The sequence below is a fragment of the Oncorhynchus nerka genome, linkage group LG24, assembly GCF_034236695.1.
Source record: "Oncorhynchus nerka isolate Pitt River linkage group LG24, Oner_Uvic_2.0, whole genome shotgun sequence".
Lineage (NCBI taxonomy): Eukaryota > Metazoa > Chordata > Actinopteri > Salmoniformes > Salmonidae > Oncorhynchus > Oncorhynchus nerka.
In genome coordinates this window covers 38,836,388-38,853,148 of record NC_088419.1, presented here as the reverse complement: position 1 = coordinate 38,853,148, position 16,761 = coordinate 38,836,388, and the positions used below count along the sequence as shown (strand labels likewise).

Below are 16,761 nucleotides of genomic sequence, written 5' to 3'. Positions count from 1 at the left end.
GACAGTTTGCCAGACACAGTTAAGCCTAGTCCTGGACTTGATCAATGTAGAATCTCCATTAAAATTACTTTTTAGTCTAGGACTAGGCTTAACTGTGTCTGGGAAACTGTCCCTAAAAGTTCACTTTATATCTGAAAATGTGATATGAGGAAATCTAGCTGCTTATTTCTTTAACATATCAGAAGTCTGTGGCTGACACAAGCTACTTTTCACCACACAACAGGGTGCTCTTGGCATTGCCTTTGCAATGTGTACCCAGACTAGCCAAAGCTCTAAAGCCTTAAGTACCCCCATTAAAATGACAAGACCCCCAGAGTCTGCAATTGAGCCTTGATTGTCGATGGAGTTCTCTTCTTGACTATGTCTGGGTCCTATTTATCTGCTAAGCCAGATGTAAACATGGAGATGTAAATATGGCCTCTGGGTTTGTGTGTGGCCACCGGCTCATCCTAATGGAATCAAACAACCAGCACACTCAGTCAGGAAGCTGATGTAAATGATGCTCAACAAACCTGTTTAGCCATGACAGTCCCCGCCTAATGCTCTTTCACTGAAACAAGTTATGTCATTAGATAAATAATGGTTGTTGACTTATCATTACCAACTAAATACAGTGCTAACTAAGAATAACAAGGTGTATGTAGGCTTAGATGAAGCCAAGTGTATCTGCTGGGTGGAAGGATACCATAATAATACATGTCTGTCAGTGTGATTTTCCCAATCGCGCTTCATGACAAATAACAAAATAAAGACTTTTTTCATTAAAGAAAATATGTTACATTTAATCATGAAATCCATAGTATTTACAGCTCAAAAATATAACATCTGAAACCAAATCTTGACAGTTTCTTCTGAGTGGTACAGTATACCATTCATACAAAGGCAAACTTATGAATGAATTATTTACAAAATATAATAAAGTGCTTGGTTAGTTTATCTCAAGAGATCTGCCGTGCTCCCTCTTATTATAGCCTGCAACTCTCCCTGAGAATTCCCATTTTAAATAGAAAAGTACTGTAAGTCCATTTGGAGGCGTCCTGCCCTGCCCAGTCCCAAACACTTAACTTCAAACTATGGAGATGTTGTCCATGGTGCAGGCACATGACTCCACGATCATGTTGGGGAACTCAGCCACTTCTATCTCGGTGTAGTCGCCCTTCTTGACCAGGTACATAATGGGCAGCGGAGTGCTCTCTGCGATGCTACACTTCCTCTCCCCGTAGCCATAGTTGCGCTTGGGCTGCTTGCATCCCCCGGCGCATCTGTAGGCCTGGTATCCCGCTGGCTCGATGATCCAGTACTGGGTCCACGTGAGCGCGCGGAAATTGATGAAGTATTTATCTCTGCAGCACGTGTCCTTATCTGGGTTGTTTTCACAGTCGCCCCGAGACCTATGCGGAAACCAAATAGGGAGTCGTTAGTTAACTTGTACTAATTGATGTGTAGCCTAAAGGTATGATAATTGTCACCGGACCAGTGTTACAATGTTTACACATTCTGCATATTAAAGAGCGCCTTACCCAAACTCTTCGAGGTTGAGCGTGTAGAGGACCAGCTCAGGTTTTCCCAAGGTGTTGTCCGCCTGGTCCTGGGTGGTAAAGTGGACACTCTTAGCAATTTCTGCCGCGTAGCTGCCAGGTCTCTCGCCCTCGATCCACACCTCCAGGTGCATAGGTGTTTTTTGCTGCGTCTTTGACCAATAGTGCAAAGCCTGAGTGACATCAAAGCTTTTCCAACCGGTCTCATGGATGGGGATCAACCTACAGGAAATAAATGGTTGATTAAAAACCTTGCACATAGGGTCTAAATGATAAGAACAAAGGACAACACAGCCTAACGGAAATGATCTGGACACGACTTTGCGTAAAATCTTACCGTGAGTCCACCAGAGAGGTTCTGTTAGAGCCGTTCTCCAGCATATCTACCCAGTAGATGGAGACTCTGGCGTTGTTGACTGGCCGGTGGTTCCTCCTCTCGGGCATGGAGCGCTTGTTAGGGGCTTTATTGTACAGTTTCAGTTCGGCCATGGTCACCTCGCTGTTATGGGGGATGCGGGTATCCATATCGAAGACCATCCGTTGCCGAGTGGTGTCCGAGTACACAAACACCCCAGAGATGTCTAATAAAACAGAACATAGAAATGCTTAGGTGTTGAATATAAAATCCGATAAAAATATGAATGGGTTGGAATACACACTTGCATAAACTTAACAATGAGGGCGCACAAATGCATAAAAAAAGTAAATGTGTGCGCCTATGCCAAAAATAGGTCTGACAACATTCAATTAAAAAATAATTCAGATTTAGGAAGCATTTTATTTATGTCTGTACTGTAAAATTAATTTACCTGCATTTCCTCGAATTCCCCTCAGGATCCCCGCCAAGCTCGGCAGAGACCTGCGCCGCCTGTCGTGATGCAGCTTCAGCATTGACAGATATTTATTCTTAACGAGCGTCGGGATGACAAGATTCTCTAAGTCCCTTTTGTGAATTTTCGGAACATCATCCAGCCCAAGTTTTTGAAGCAGGGCATCCTTCACGTCGTTGTGCGTAAAAGCCTTGGAGACGGTGACGAAAGCAGCAGCGCACAAGAAGCAAACACGGAGCAAATCCATCGTAAATCTTCTAAGAGGGTGTCGTGTCCAGCAGAGAGGAGAGAAGTACAGCTGCAAAGTAGCTCAGAGAGAGACAGTGGCACTCTGACATCGGGCCGGCCCTTATAAGCCCCTGGCCCTCCCAGTCAGTCATTCACACATGGAGGAGGAGGGGGATGGGGAGGGGGACCGATAGGCTATCCCAACAAAAGGTGTGACATTAGAAGCCACGTACCGGTCAAGACATCAGAAGTGCCATACTTGAAAGGCAACCATCTCCCAAACGATGTATTGTATCCGTTTCATGTATAGGGTCATTTGAACACCATTCCTCTAGAATCATACAGGGATTTCTACAATTTATAACCTACAATTTCATACAAAGAGTTTGTCAAATTCAGTCTGCTCAATGTCAATGGGAAGTCTTGGATGCTTTTCACAAAAGCATTACTTTGCAGAGATGTTTGAGGTAAGAACACTCCTAAAGACAGTATAGTTATTGGATTGTTGTGGGTTGGAAATAGTGAATTGATCCAGAGGCATACATGTATTAGTCTACTTTATTTGTAGTAGTTTTAATTATTGTTAGTTTGCAGGACGAGAGGATTGCAAATTGGTTGGAGTAAATGTCTGCATCCTGTTCCGATATTTCAAAAACATCACTAATTATGAACACTTTTAGATAGATGTAATATTTATTAAATCAATACTAAAGTATATTTCTTTAAAGAGGCTAAATATTACCATTGCATAATACTTTTAAATTGTTTTTAAACAAATGCCTTTCCATTGACTCATCTTCATGTTGTCTACATCTGCACATGTGTTCCCAGACAGCCCCTGACCCTGTGAACCTGGGCTGCACCCTTTCAGTATCACCGTTGTCTACACACTCTAACGTGTGCATTCCACTGGACAATGTAAAGCAAGCCCAGTCTGGCAACAGTATGTCAGTGTGCTTATTTATGTCTGTCTGGCAGCCATTTTAGTTGATCAAGGGTCCCATTTATGGCCCATCACTGGTGTGGGGACTCTGGGGAGGAGGGGCAAAGGGATTACATGTTTATTCCAAACCCACCACCCCTTCTGTCCCTCCGACAGATTAAAATTATTAGCCAAACAGACAGTTAATCCAAGAGTCGATGTGGATTGGGAGGCTCTTCACATGGTGGTGATTATCCGATTCCATTGCAGGATTTGCCTTGCCTTTTTTTGTCACGCAAACATTAGAAGAGGGGTTGGTGGCCCTAGAATGGGCCCTGTCTGTGTGTGTGTATTGGGGCTTATTTGCTTAGATATGTCAGACAAACTAAAGGAGGACACAGGAAGAACAAATGACAGATGACTTTCAGGGGGACCATTGCTAGCCACATCTGAAAACCACACTCTATGCTCTGCAGCTACTATAGTCTAGGCTATTTTAATAATTAAAATACCTGAAATGTATTGCTACATAGGTACATCCAGACCTGGGTCATGTCAAATACTTTCAATTAAACTAGGCATGATTTAGTTTACCCAGTACGTTGCCCATGGAATACTGCCAAAAGTGCTAACTCCAAGCTCCAAAGGATTTGACATTTGACCCAAGTCTGCATACATCAATCACTACATCCTTAAATCTACAGACGCATGAAAAGATAATTTAAGAAATCAGTAGTACTGATTTACAATGTAGATTACAATCATATATCCACATCAGTGAATGTATGATCTTTTCACACAAACAAGTAGCTTGTAATGCAAGGTTGGAATATGCAATAAGATTGTCTGCTGATTAGAAACACCACAGTAGACATGTGAATTCAGACCAGATATATTGGGTCAACCTATACATAGCCTAGGGATCTTAGTGATCTCTTGAAAGCACAAAACACACACAACTTTTTCTTCCACTTCGACCCATAATTTAGTAAATTAAGATTCCTCTTGTACGATATTTGGTAGTCTTTCCCCCTTCCCTTCCCAATCAAAGCCAAGACAGGTCCCTGGTTCAAAGCACAGATACATTTGATTCTCCCAACGTGCAAATAATCTTCAATCAAAGGCCTGCCAGCTCTTACAATCCATAACAGTAGTGTTAATTAACATCTCACATCTGCATTAGAAAAGCTGTTCAATTTATCTGTGATCTTTAGGCCAATTATTGGTATTTTGATCAAACAGATCAGTTGCAAATAATTTGGTAAAAGATCAGAATTGGGCTGCCTGTGTAAACACAGTCAAAATCCCCCTCTCTATACCCATTATCACATGATCGTTAAATTTTATGGTTTGAAATATGATAATTATGGTGAAAGATGCCTAAAATTACATTTACCCAAATCTAAAGTACAGGCATACTGTACATTTGCATGGACTTGACTTCAGCAGAACATCGGAAGACTAGGCCTCTTATTTTGAGTATCTCAATTGAGAAAAGGAAGCTGTGTGTAAAGGTCAATATTGAAGTTGTTGCCCTAATTATTTACATGACATTACATTGTTGTCACTAACTTCCTGATTATGGTATCCTGCCTTATCTCAAATATTTGAAGAAATGCAATGTTTTGCACCTGAATTGCTCTACTTGTAACTAACTGCCCAGGATTCAAGTGGGGGAATGTAGGCCAATAATCATTGAGCAAGTCTGAGGACAAGGCAAGAGTGGGAGGCAAGCCAGTTGAAAGCGCTAGACATGTGCAGGGCCAGACAACAATCCACTAATGGTTCAGTCCTATAGGGTATTTAATTGACCCGGTTATAGCATAATTGTGTTAATTTAATTTGTATCACAGTTAATATCGTTTCAAAACAATATTAACTGTTTTCATCCTAGTAATTTATTTCCATTTGTTCATTGACTATAGGAGACTGTCATAATCTTGAAGAGGAGGCTACAATATTTTGCATCTGGACTACTGTAGATGCTCACTTGGCAGATATTCCATATTTATCATTGTTAATATGAAATTGATAAACTTGAAATAAATAAATAAAAGTAACTTTTGAATCACCTTGTGGATGGATGACTGACAAATCTATCAATCGTTATCTGTAGCACCCAGAGAATTTTAGGCTGCAAAAAAATCGCCAGGGGGCGCGATTGCTCCAAGTAGGTCATCAGATCCAATTTGGGACTTTCTTGACCCAGTGCGAGCATGTGTTGAAATAATAATAATATATTTTTTAACTTAATTATTTCAACCCTTGGGCCTTGATACGCTTGTTTAATGGCAAAGAATACAACACAATTATGTTATACCTGCTAGATCAAAGGGGTGGTGGAAGATTTTTAAACAAAATAAAAGGTTATAGTTTCTGAAAACTCTTTTCAATGTTGAAACCCATAACGTTTGAACTATTCTCTTTGAAATGTAAATGCCTCTCATGTTGACAGTTCAACACCATTATGTTAGCAGTACTTTTATTTATCATAATAAGCTGCAAGAACACCAACATTGATTGATAGGCTCGCTAAAACACAATGCAGAGATAATATGAATATCTTTGTCAATCAATGAAGTCAATAGTTAACATATTTTGACTTCTGGTGAGGTCCAATTATTCTCATTTTCCTGCTTGTTAACTAAAGAAAAAAAACTACCCAGGTGAGCTACTTTGGGTGTAGCCTGTCCCAAAAAAAAGAAATAATTTAGTGTTAGTTGCTCGCTCAATATAAATGTGCCTAAAACATATATATGTTTAGGCCATTGAAGGGCCAGGTTTTCGTTCTTACCGTAAACGTGTCATTCCATTCCACAACTTCGGCCACAGTTTCCATTCACAATATTATTGACTCTCCTTGCAGTATACCCTTGCGCCCCACGGCACAGCAGATGCTGTGACGGTCGCCATGATGAGCTGGGATTTTGCCTGCAGCAGCAAGCAGTAGTTGGAGACGGCAAGCGACCAGGGAGGAAGGCAGTGTCCTGGACTGGTATAAGCAAGAATATCGCTTATTTTATTGACAGGAAAGCGTTCAACCCCTTCGGAGAAACCGCCTTTTCGACGGATACGGCAATGGACATATACTCGAACCATGGTTTTTAAACCGCGAAGAGGGCCAGGCAGATGATTTTTTTTTTTAAAGAAGATTTGGACTTAAAAGAAAAAACGAGCTAGCTTAAGCCTTTCGCCCTTCCATTCTCAGACTCAACAGAGGAGGGGCATTGGGTCTTTGTAGCATTGCAGATCCTAGTGTTGATGCATTTTTTTTTGTCGCTGCAGAATTGACAACCGCAGATAATAACTCAGGGGATTGCTATAACTGCATTGTCACGGGTAATATTTTCATTGCTTGGATTTTTGCCAGGAAGAAGACTAGAAAAATACGAAAGGAAATAATACCAGCGGCGTTCATAAGGCTAACAATACGTCAAAATCTGCCGGCCAGGGCAGGGTCTGGTAATTGTGAATTCTTTATGTGTCTTGGGGGAATAGGTTAGCTAACTAAATAAAATGAGGAAAATGTACATGTCTCGCACAACTCCGAGATACTCTATCGATACCTTTTGTGAGAGGTGGCTCATGATAGATCTATTTTAGCTAGCTAGTAACTCGCTTGGATCAAAACTTCAAAGTTTTTTTTTTCTTCTCATTTTGTTACAAGGTGAGACGAGCTAGACTAACTTCTGTTCGTCACCGGTAAGCCTGAATATAAGGCTTAACAATTTTAAGTGAGTTTCTATCATTTTCACGACTGCCATCATCACCAGACTACAGTACGAATCATGTCGGGAGAGGTCCGTTTGAAGAAACTGGAAAAGCTGATCCTGGACGGCCCAGCTAAGTCAAATGGCCAATGCCTTAGTGTGGAAACGCTATTGGATATCCTTATCTGCCTTTATGATGAGTGCAACAACTCACCCCTCAGAAGAGAGAAAAACATATTGGAGTTTCTAGATTGGGGTAAGTTTTTTTTTTCTTTTCTTCCCCCGTTTCTTTTTATGTAAGATGATAATGTTGGTGCAATGTGTCCCCTCCCTTTCACAACACTCCTTTTATAGTAGTAGAGACCTCAGTACTAGGCCCATGGAGGATCTGCTATCCTCTTAGCCTAGGCCACCTTCCACACTTACATTTGAACTGCAAGCTAGTTGTCGGGGCCATTGAGACTTTGTAGTGGAGTATGACTGCGTTGAGGTACTTTCTATCTCACTTGTTTCGTGACCCGTAACAAATAGACGTTTATAAACTAACCACAGAAGAACGGTGACATTGTTGCCATTTGTTGTAGACGTGGTTGGTGGTAGTAGGCATGCAGGCAGGGGCCTAGCGTGAGCCCCAAATGTCATGGAACGTTTGCAATCTTGTAACTTCTCACAGTCAGTGAAAATAACACAGGACCACACGACCACACGAATCAATATAAACTAACTGTGTTTGTGACAACCTTTGGGGGGGGGGGGGGGGGGGGGTTCGAGCACGTATGTGGAATGCGACTCAAATTTTTAAGATTGGCCCTGTGGCAACTCTGTTGCCGGGGCATGCCTTTCCCGAAATGACAAAGTGCCAAGTGTGATTTCATTTGGATATTTCCCCGTGTTGACACGGTCACAGCCGGAGTCCAGGGGTGATGGCTCACGAAGTGGGAAACACTCAAATAGGTACTGCAATAAGGTCCTCAAAGATTGCTTTTATTCAGGACTCACTCATTTCACTGGCAGTAGCTGCAAACAATGGAACATATTTCATCTTTAAAAACACCATAGAGAAACTATCAAAACATACTTGTCTGCTTCATATAGGCTAAGGGGTTGTAGTGTAGTACAGGTAGCCCTACTGTACAGGTAGCCCTACTGAAATAAAGCAGCTATCAACGCCGTTGGTGTCCTTCTTTTGACTTCAAAGCTCACAGCAAGGTTTGATGACATGGTATGACAGGTGTTACATAGCAGAATGGACACCCAGGCCTGTTACATGAAACAGCACTCCCCAACGATGGGCGAGACACTTAACTTCAAAAAAACACAGTTCACTTGGACTTCAATGTTCACAAAATGTGATACTCAAAACATAGGCCTATGTCATCAAGAATAGATAGTATACTTTGAAGTTATAGGCCTATAACTAGGCTGCCTAGTAATGACTTAGGCCTATTTGTCACCGCTCGTATCCCCGTTAATGCTCAGCCCACTACAGTAAAGACAAACAGTATAAGGTTTGCTTTTCATCACTTAGTTGTTTGGTGACCTCATTCTGGTTGAAATGGAGACCCTTGTATAAACAGCAGCCATCAGTGAATGGACCAGGCCTAGTTCACCATATCCTTTTATTATGTCCTCATAACCACCTCAGTCGAGGGCCAGTGAGCAGAAGATTGGGAAGAGCCTTTCACTTAAATTAATCTTAAGGCTCAATTATTCAACATGTAGGTCTAACGTCATTGTATTAGCTGCTTTTAAAAATGTATTTGGTCATTGAAAATTATGTTAATTCTAAATACTGATGACTGTTGCAGCACTATACAATAATAATAACCATGTTATAGGCCTAATTCTATACTATATGATACTATACTAGTATGCATTTCTTTGTAGCCTGAGAAGTTGTCCAGATATGAGTTGGATCACTCACAGAACAGAAGAAACAACAATCTCTGTTTGAATGAACTTTGGTTCTGGTGTGGTGTGTCTCTGTTTGGTAGTTGAAGAGCTCCACCTCTGTTTATGCAGTGGTTGTGGTGGTGAAGATATCTTACATACACACACACACACACTCTGCCCAGGCCAGGTGCAGATGGGCATGGTTGAAGCTAAAAGGGTCTTTGGATGCCGATGATGAGGGTTGATTGTGATGCCAAGGGTCTGGACATCCTTGTCATGATTCTTGATGTTATACTGTTTCCTGTGTGGAGATTCCACAGGGGCAGCTAACAGGAAACACCGGGACTGGCAGCTGGGCTCATTGGGCACATGATGTCATACCAGGAAGTGGCTTGCCTCTATTGTGTTGGTCACTCCTGTACTGCAGTGAGTTCACAATCACAAAAGGGTACTATGGAGTCTAAGGTTGGCCCATGTCATGTCTTGCCTCAAAGTGGGTGCCTTCCCTGAACAGTCACTCCACATCAGACAGTTGAAGTAGCCTAAATATAGCAGACCAGCAGTCTGTCACATTTTTACACCCTCCTCCATACTTCAAATAGCACACATACCCGCTTCTAAGAGGAGGTGCCCAGCTCTAATCTACGAAACAAACTACCTAACCAAAAGAAAGTGAAGCTGAGGATAAATACTATATTACAGCTGCAGAAGGAAGCTAAGCTCCTACATACAGTATGCATGACTGGCTCTGGTCTTTCTCACCATTCTCTCCCAGAGGGTACAGCTCTGTTTATTAGCAGCCTCTGAGGACCAGGATGTTGGTAAATGGCTGCCTGTCTGCTCTCCCCCGGGGCTCCCCATACTCCCTCTGGCGCTGGGGTGACCCCTCAATCCCTCTCCTCTCCTGCCTGTGGAGCCAGCTGGCCAGGCTGTATTTACAGAACTTTTTGGTGTGAATAAGAACACACACACACACACACTCTCTTTCTACCTGTCCAAATGGGTAAATGGTGTATATATAATATATTTCTGCTTTCCGTTTCAAAATGGTTTCTCTTTGTTAATTTCATACAAAAAAAATGGCCCTGGATTCAAATGTTTTCCCTGTGGCTTAACTCACAAGTCACAACAATCCTAAAACGTATGATGGTGTACACACACACACACACACACACACACACACACACACACACACACACACACACACACACGGGCTGAATAAGGAGCATAACTGTACTTCTAAATTAGTCAAACCCAAAGGAACAATTAGCCACTCTTCCATTTCCCCCCTCCCTCTGCCAGCCAAGTCTAGACCAATGACACAGAGCAACATTGTTTTCCCAAATAATTTATCACTTGAAAGGATGAATTGATGCAAGGCCTGCTAGTTGAGCTGTTCTGGCTGAAATTGATGCAGAGCCAATTGGCAAAGACACCTCGCATACTTCTGTCTTTCCCCCTCACTTAGGCATACTGGGCTAGGGTTTCTGTGGTAGCAGGGCAGAGGGAGAGGACCCAGAGGGCTTCTGTTAAGCAGGGTTTGGATCAATTCCGTTTCAAGTCTATCTGGTAGATACCGGAACTGATTAAAAAAAGTGTCATCACATATTGGATCCGTGCCCAGATATACTACCTTCAACCTCCGGATGAAAACTATTAGCAGCTCTTAAAACAGGTCCAGTGTCTTAGAGTAGGAGTGCTGATCTTGAATCAGTTTAGCCTTCTTAGATCATAATGAATACGATCACATGACGGGACCGGGGGCCCTGATCTTAGAACAGCCATCCTTCAGGGCTGAGAAGCTGGGTCTGAGTTAATAAATAACGTGCAGAAAAACCAGGATCTCTCTAAGCTTTTAGTTTGGTTCCCCCTCTATCACAGGATGTTGCTTCCAAACACAGAGGGCTTGGCACCGAACACCAGCTGCAATGCTATGGTTGTATTTCACCTCCGCTTCCTCCCAGCCTGGTTTTCTCCCCTTCTCCCTCACTAGCTCGTGCCCTCTGTATGTTTTGTGTCCCTTGCTGGGTCTGGGTGGGGTTGGGAAATATGCCTACAGACAGACGTGCACACACCCGCGTACCAACATACACACACTCACGCACAGATTAATATGAAGCAAACAGACGGCGCATTACATCCATTCTTCAACACAAGCAGGACCAACAAAAGAAACATTGCCACATGCCAAGTTCCCAAAATTATACCATTAGATAGCAATAAACAATGTATTCTGTGGTGAGGTGTTTAACGTCAAAGGTGTTGTGGTGATGGGTTAATTATGGGGCACAGGCAGGCCAGCGAAAGCCTGTGGTAGCTAGCAAGTGAATGAGAAAAGAGCGGGTGCTTTTTGAGCCCCTGTGCGTGCCGTAGCCAGAGCATCCCTGCATTTTGTGGAGGCTCAGCTCAGCTGTGTGTGAAAGCGCTGACTCAGCCAAGCCCCGGTCCTTCACAGCTCGGCTGTGGAATTTGGATTGGAGGTGCAATGTGAGGAATACAGCAGCTGTTTAGGGGCTAGCTCTTTGTCCCTCCCTGTCCTCTCTCTCTCTCTCTCTCTCTCTCTCCCATGCTTTCTTTCCTTCTGTCTTTCCAACTTCTACCTCTCTCTTGCAATTTCTCTCCATCTTTCTTTTTCCCATCTCTTTCTTGCACCCTCCCCCTTCACTCCGTCTGTGTCTGTCCCTCTCCTGCCCCCTCCTTTTTCTCTCCATCCACCCCCACCCCCTTTCTTGGTTTCTACTCCTCCATCGCTCTCCCTCCTTCCCATCCTCTCTGAGGCCCTGTGTTCAGGTATGGTGACTAGTCAGTGTGTGTGTGTGTGTGTTGGGTATGGCGGCTGAGCCGGTGTGACCGTGACGGTGCAGCAGCCGCCCAGAGCCCAGCGGTGTTCAGTGTTCTCTGACAGCGCTGCTGCTGCTGAGTCACATCTCTGCTGTACAGCACAACACAGAGCTCTGTAGCTATCTGGTTGTACACACTGTTTATGTATACAGTATGTAAGCCTATATCAGGGACTGGGACACACGGTACCAGGATCAGTGGCAATGGACAGGATATAGAAGTAGATTGGAGGGAATCCGTGGTTATGGACAGTCAAATAAGGAGGCACTGTAGTCTATTGTTTTGGAATGATAAGAAATGTATTGCATTGTGAGAAGTACAGGCTACTAATTAATGAAATGTTCCAAAGGTTGGGATATGTTCAATATGGCTGCTGACTGGCGGCCATCCACATATTGTGGAGTACTGCTTTGAGTTGCAATGTCTGTCGTTCTTTTTCCGATCCTATACTACCACCTAGCATTTCTCTGGGAGTGGGTAGATTGTGCCCTTGACTTTTTAGTACGTTGGTGATTTTGAGGGTGACCGTGTCTATTTTAAGTTGACATGTGCAAGCCAAGTGCCACCACTACTATCAGTAGCACTTTCAAAGCTGGTGGCGCGTCGGCCCTTTGTGGGCAAATTTTGGCATCAAACTTTGTCATCAAAGTCTGGCATTCTCTGGATTTATGGTTGGTACTCTATTGAATAGCAGGCTAATGTTAGTGGTTTCTTTGCAGTGCTTCCACTGATTTCTTCCGAACGAGTCATTGTTGAATTTGCGATTTCCAACTTGTTCCGTAATCTTTTTGTCCAATGTCGATGAGCACCGATATTATAGGTTTTATCTATAATTGCTCTTCATTATTTCTCTTCATATGACAAGGATTAAAAAGGTTTTGCCAGTAGATTGTCGACTTGATTCATGATGATGACTGCTATCTAAGACTTTGAAAGTAAGATGTTGACCTGATCAGTCCAATCAAAGCTGCTGTACATGTAACGTGATTTGACGTAATTTTGTATGTCACTAATGACCTTGAGCCTTCGTGGAAGGGCACTTGTAATATAACTTTATGGCAGGACCCAAAGGGCTGACATTATGGATGTCTACCCTTACTAAGGACTTAAACTTGGCGATGACGTACTGTCCCCATGAGTGACTGAACTAATCACGGCGCAGTGCTCCTGTTTTCCGATGGCTCGCCCCACCATAACAGAAAGCACTGAGCTAGGCTGAAACACCTGCATATTGGAGCTGCCTTTACTGAAGAACACCAAAAGAGAGACCGTGTGTATTAGAGGTCGACCGATTAATCGGAATGGCCGAATAATTAGGGCCGATTTCAAGTTTTCATAACAATCGGAAATCGGTATTTTTGGACGCCAATTTTTATTTATTTCTTTTTTACAACTTTTATTTAACGAGGCAAGTCAGTTAAGAACACATTCTTATTTTCAATGACTGCCTAGGAATGGTGAGTTAACTGCCTTGTTCAGGGGCAGAACGACAGACTTTTACCTTTTCAGCTCAGGGATTCAATCTTGCAACCTTACGGTTCACACAAATCATCAGGGAACCCACCAGGTACAACCCTAAATCTGTAAACAAGGGCACCCTCATAGACGTCATCCTGACCAACTGGTCCTCCAAATACACCTCCGCTGTCTTCAACCAGGATCTCAGCGATCACTGCCTCATTGCCTGTATCCGCTTTGGATCCGCAGTCAAATGACCACCCCTCATCACTGTCAAACGCTCCCTAAAACACTTCTGCGAGCAGGCCTTTCTAATCGACCTGGCCCGGGTATCCTGGAAGGATATTGACCTCATCCTGTCCAGTTGAGGATGCCTGGTCATTCTTTAAAAGTAACTTCCTCACCATTTTAGATAAGCATGCTCCGTTCAAAAAAAATGCAGAACTAAGAACAGATATAGCCCTTGGTTCACTCCAGACCTGACTGCCCTCAACCAGCACAAAAACATCCTGTGGCGGACTGCAATAGCATCGAATAGTCCCCGCGATATGCAACTGTTCAGGGAAGTCAGGAACCAATACACGCAGTCAGTCAGGAAAGCCAAGGCCAGCTTCTTCAGGCAGAAATTTGCATCCTGTAGCTCTAACTCCAAAAAGTTCTGGGACACAGTAAAGTCCATGGAGAACAAGAGCACCTCCTCCCAGCTGCCCACAGCATTGAGGCTAGGTAACACGGTCACCACCGATAAATCCATGATTATCGAAAACTTCAACAAGCATTTCTCAACGGCTGACCATGCCTTCCTCCTGGCTAATCCAACCTCGGCCAACAGCTCCGCCCCCCCCCTCCCGCAGCTACTCGCCCATGCCTCTCCAGGTTCTCCTTTACCCAAATCCAGATAGCAGAAAGAGCTGCAAAACCTGGTCCCGTACAAATCAGCTGGGCTTGACAATCGGGACCCTCTATTTCTGAAACTATCCGCCGCCATTGTCGCAACCCCTATTACCAGCCTGTTCAATCTCTCTTTCATATCGTCTGAGATCCCCAAGGATTGGAAAGCTGCCGAAGTCATCCCCCTCTTCAAAGGGGGAGACACCCTGGACCCAAACTGTTACAGACCTATATCCATCCTGCCCTGCCTAAGGTCTTCGAAAGCCAAGTCAACAAACAGGTCACTGACCATCTCGATTCCCACCGTACCTTCTCCGCTGTGCAATCTGGTTTCCGAGCCGGTCACGGGTGCACCTCAGCCACGCTCAAGGTACTAAACGATATCATAACCGCCATCGATAAAAGACAGTACTGTGCAGCCGTCTTCATCGACCTGGCCAAGGCTTTCGACTCTGTCAATCACCATATTCTTATCGGCAGACTCAGTAGCCTCGGTTTTTCGAATGACTGCCTTGCCTGGTTCACCAACTACTTTGCAGACAGTTCAGTGTGTCAAATCGGAGGGCATGTTGTCCGGTCCTCTGGCAGTCTCTATGGGGGTGCCACAGGGTTAAATTCTCGGGCCGACTCTTTTCTCTGTATATATCAATGATGTTGCTCTTGCTGCGGGCGATTCCCTGATCCACCTCTAAGCAGACAACTCCATTCTGTATACTTCCGGCCCTTCCTTGGACACTGTGCTATCTAACCTCCAAACAAGCTTCAACGCCATACAACACTCCTTCCGTGGCCTCCAACTGCTCTTAAACGCTAGTAAAACCAAATGCATGTTTTTCAACCGTTCGCTGCCTGCACCCGCACGCCCGACTAGCATCACCACCCTGGATGGTTCCGACCTAGAATATGTGGACATCTATAAGTACCTAGATGTCTGGCTAGACTGTAAACTCTCCTTCCAGACTCATATCAAACATCTCCAATCTAAAATCAAATCTAGAGTCAGCTTTCTATTCCGCAACAAAGCCTCCTTCACTCACGCTGCCAAACTTACCCTAGTAAAACTGACTATCCTACCGATCCTCGACTTCGGCGATGTCATCTACAAAATAGCTTCCAATACTCTACTCAGCAAACTGGATGCAGTTTATCACAGTGCCATCCGTTTTGTTACTAAAGCACCTTATACCACCCACCACTGCAACCTGTATGCTCTAGTCGGCTGGCCCTCGCTACATATTCGTCGCCAGACCCACTGGCTCCAGGTCATCTACAAGTCCATGCTAGGTAAAGCTCCGCCTTATCTCAGTTCACTGGTCACGATGGCAACACCCACCCGTAGTGCGCGCTCCAGCAGGTGTATCTCACTGATCATCCCTAAAGCCAACACCTCATTTGGCCGCCTTTCGTTCCAGTTCTCTGCTGCCTGTGACTGGAACGAATTGCAAAAATCGCTGAAGTTGGAGACTTTTATCTCCCTCACCAACTTCAAACATCTGCTATCTGAGCAGCTAACCGATCGCTGCAGCTGTACATAGTCTATCGGTAAGTAGCCCACCCAATTTACCTACCTCATCCCCATACTGTTTATATTTATTTACTTTTCTGCTCTTTTGCACACCAGTATCTCTTCCTGTACGTGACCATCTGATCATTTATCACTCCAGTGTTAATCTGCAAAATTGTAATTATTCGCCTACCTCCTCATGCCTTTTGCACTTGTTAATTGTTTACCCCATGTGTAACTCTGTTGTCTGTTCACACTGCTATGCTTTAACTTGGCCAGGTCGCAGTTGTAAATGAGAACTTGTTCTCAACTAGCCTACCTGGTTAAATAAAGGTGAAATAAAATAAATAAATAAAAACTAGTCCAACGCTCTAACCACCTGCCTCTCATTGCACTCCACGGGGAGCCTGCCAGTTATGAGAATGCAGTAAGAAGCCAAGGTAAGTTGCTAGCTAGCATTAAACTTATTTTATAAAAAACAATCAATCAATCATAATCACTAGTTATAACTACACATGGTTGATGATATTACTAGTTTATCTAGCGTGTCCTGCGTTGCATATAATCGATGCAGTGCGCATTCGCGAAAAAGGACTGTCGTTGCTCCAACGTGTACCTAACCATAAACATCAATGCCTTTCTTAAAATCAATACACAGAAGTATATATTTTTTAAACCTGCATATTTAGCTAAAAGAAAGGTTAGCAGGCAATATTAACCAGGTGAAATTGTGTCACTTCTCTTGCGTTCAATGCACGCAGAGTCGGGGTATATGGGCCGCCTGGCTCATTGCGAACTAATTTGCCTGAATTTTACATAATTATGACATAACATTGAAGGTTGTGCAATGTAACAGCAATATTTAGACTTAGGGATATCATCCGTTAGATAAAATACGGAATGGTTCCGTATTTCACTGAAAGAATAAACGTTTTGTTTTCGAAAT

The 16,761-nt window shown here is 43.6% G+C and overlaps 2 protein-coding genes across 12 annotated transcripts in view; one reads left to right on the top strand and one right to left on the bottom strand.

Moving 5' to 3' along the window:
* Nucleotides 1-809: 809 nt before the first annotated feature.
* LOC115107957 (left-right determination factor 1-like) lies at nucleotides 810-6,383 on the bottom strand. The gene is made up of 4 exons (XM_065008887.1): nucleotides 2,348-6,383; nucleotides 1,876-2,119; nucleotides 1,521-1,760; nucleotides 810-1,391 (listed from the first exon to the last, which is right to left on the bottom strand). The coding sequence occupies exons 1-4, from the start codon at nucleotides 2,613-2,615 to the stop codon at nucleotides 1,067-1,069; spliced, it is 1,077 nt and encodes a 358-aa protein (XP_064864959.1). The 5' UTR covers nucleotides 2,616-6,383; the 3' UTR covers nucleotides 810-1,066.
* A 76-nt stretch (nucleotides 6,384-6,459) lies between these two features.
* cdc42bpab (CDC42 binding protein kinase alpha (DMPK-like) b) overlaps nucleotides 6,460-16,761 on the top strand; it is a 106,804-nt gene continuing 96,502 nt past the window's right edge. For 4 of the 11 annotated variants that reach the window (XM_065008884.1, XM_029631776.2, XM_065008882.1 and 1 more), the window contains exon 1: nucleotides 6,462-7,484. In XM_065008884.1, coding sequence (XP_064864956.1) covers nucleotides 7,307-7,484 — 178 coding nt within the window. In that variant the 5' untranslated portion in view covers nucleotides 6,462-7,306. Of the gene's footprint in view, nucleotides 7,485-16,761 lie in introns of all 11 variants that reach the window. The other 7 variants (XM_065008878.1, XM_065008880.1, XM_065008876.1 and 4 more) reach the window with 4 other exon arrangements.

What these genes read in the sequence shown, in the direction of transcription:
- LOC115107957 (XM_065008887.1), bottom strand. Translation starts at nt 2,615, where the DNA reads ATGGATTTGCTCCGTGTTTGCTTCTTGTGCGCTGCTGCTTTCGTCACC. An exon ending in ACCTCTCTGGTGGACTCACG is followed by an intron (nt 1,761 to 1,875) that starts GTAAGATTTTAC and finishes TATTTCCTGTAG; the next exon opens with GTTGATCCCCATCCATGAGA. An exon ending in CTCAACCTCGAAGAGTTTGG is followed by an intron (nt 1,392 to 1,520) that starts GTAAGGCGCTCT and finishes GTTTCCGCATAG; the next exon opens with GTCTCGGGGCGACTGTGAAA.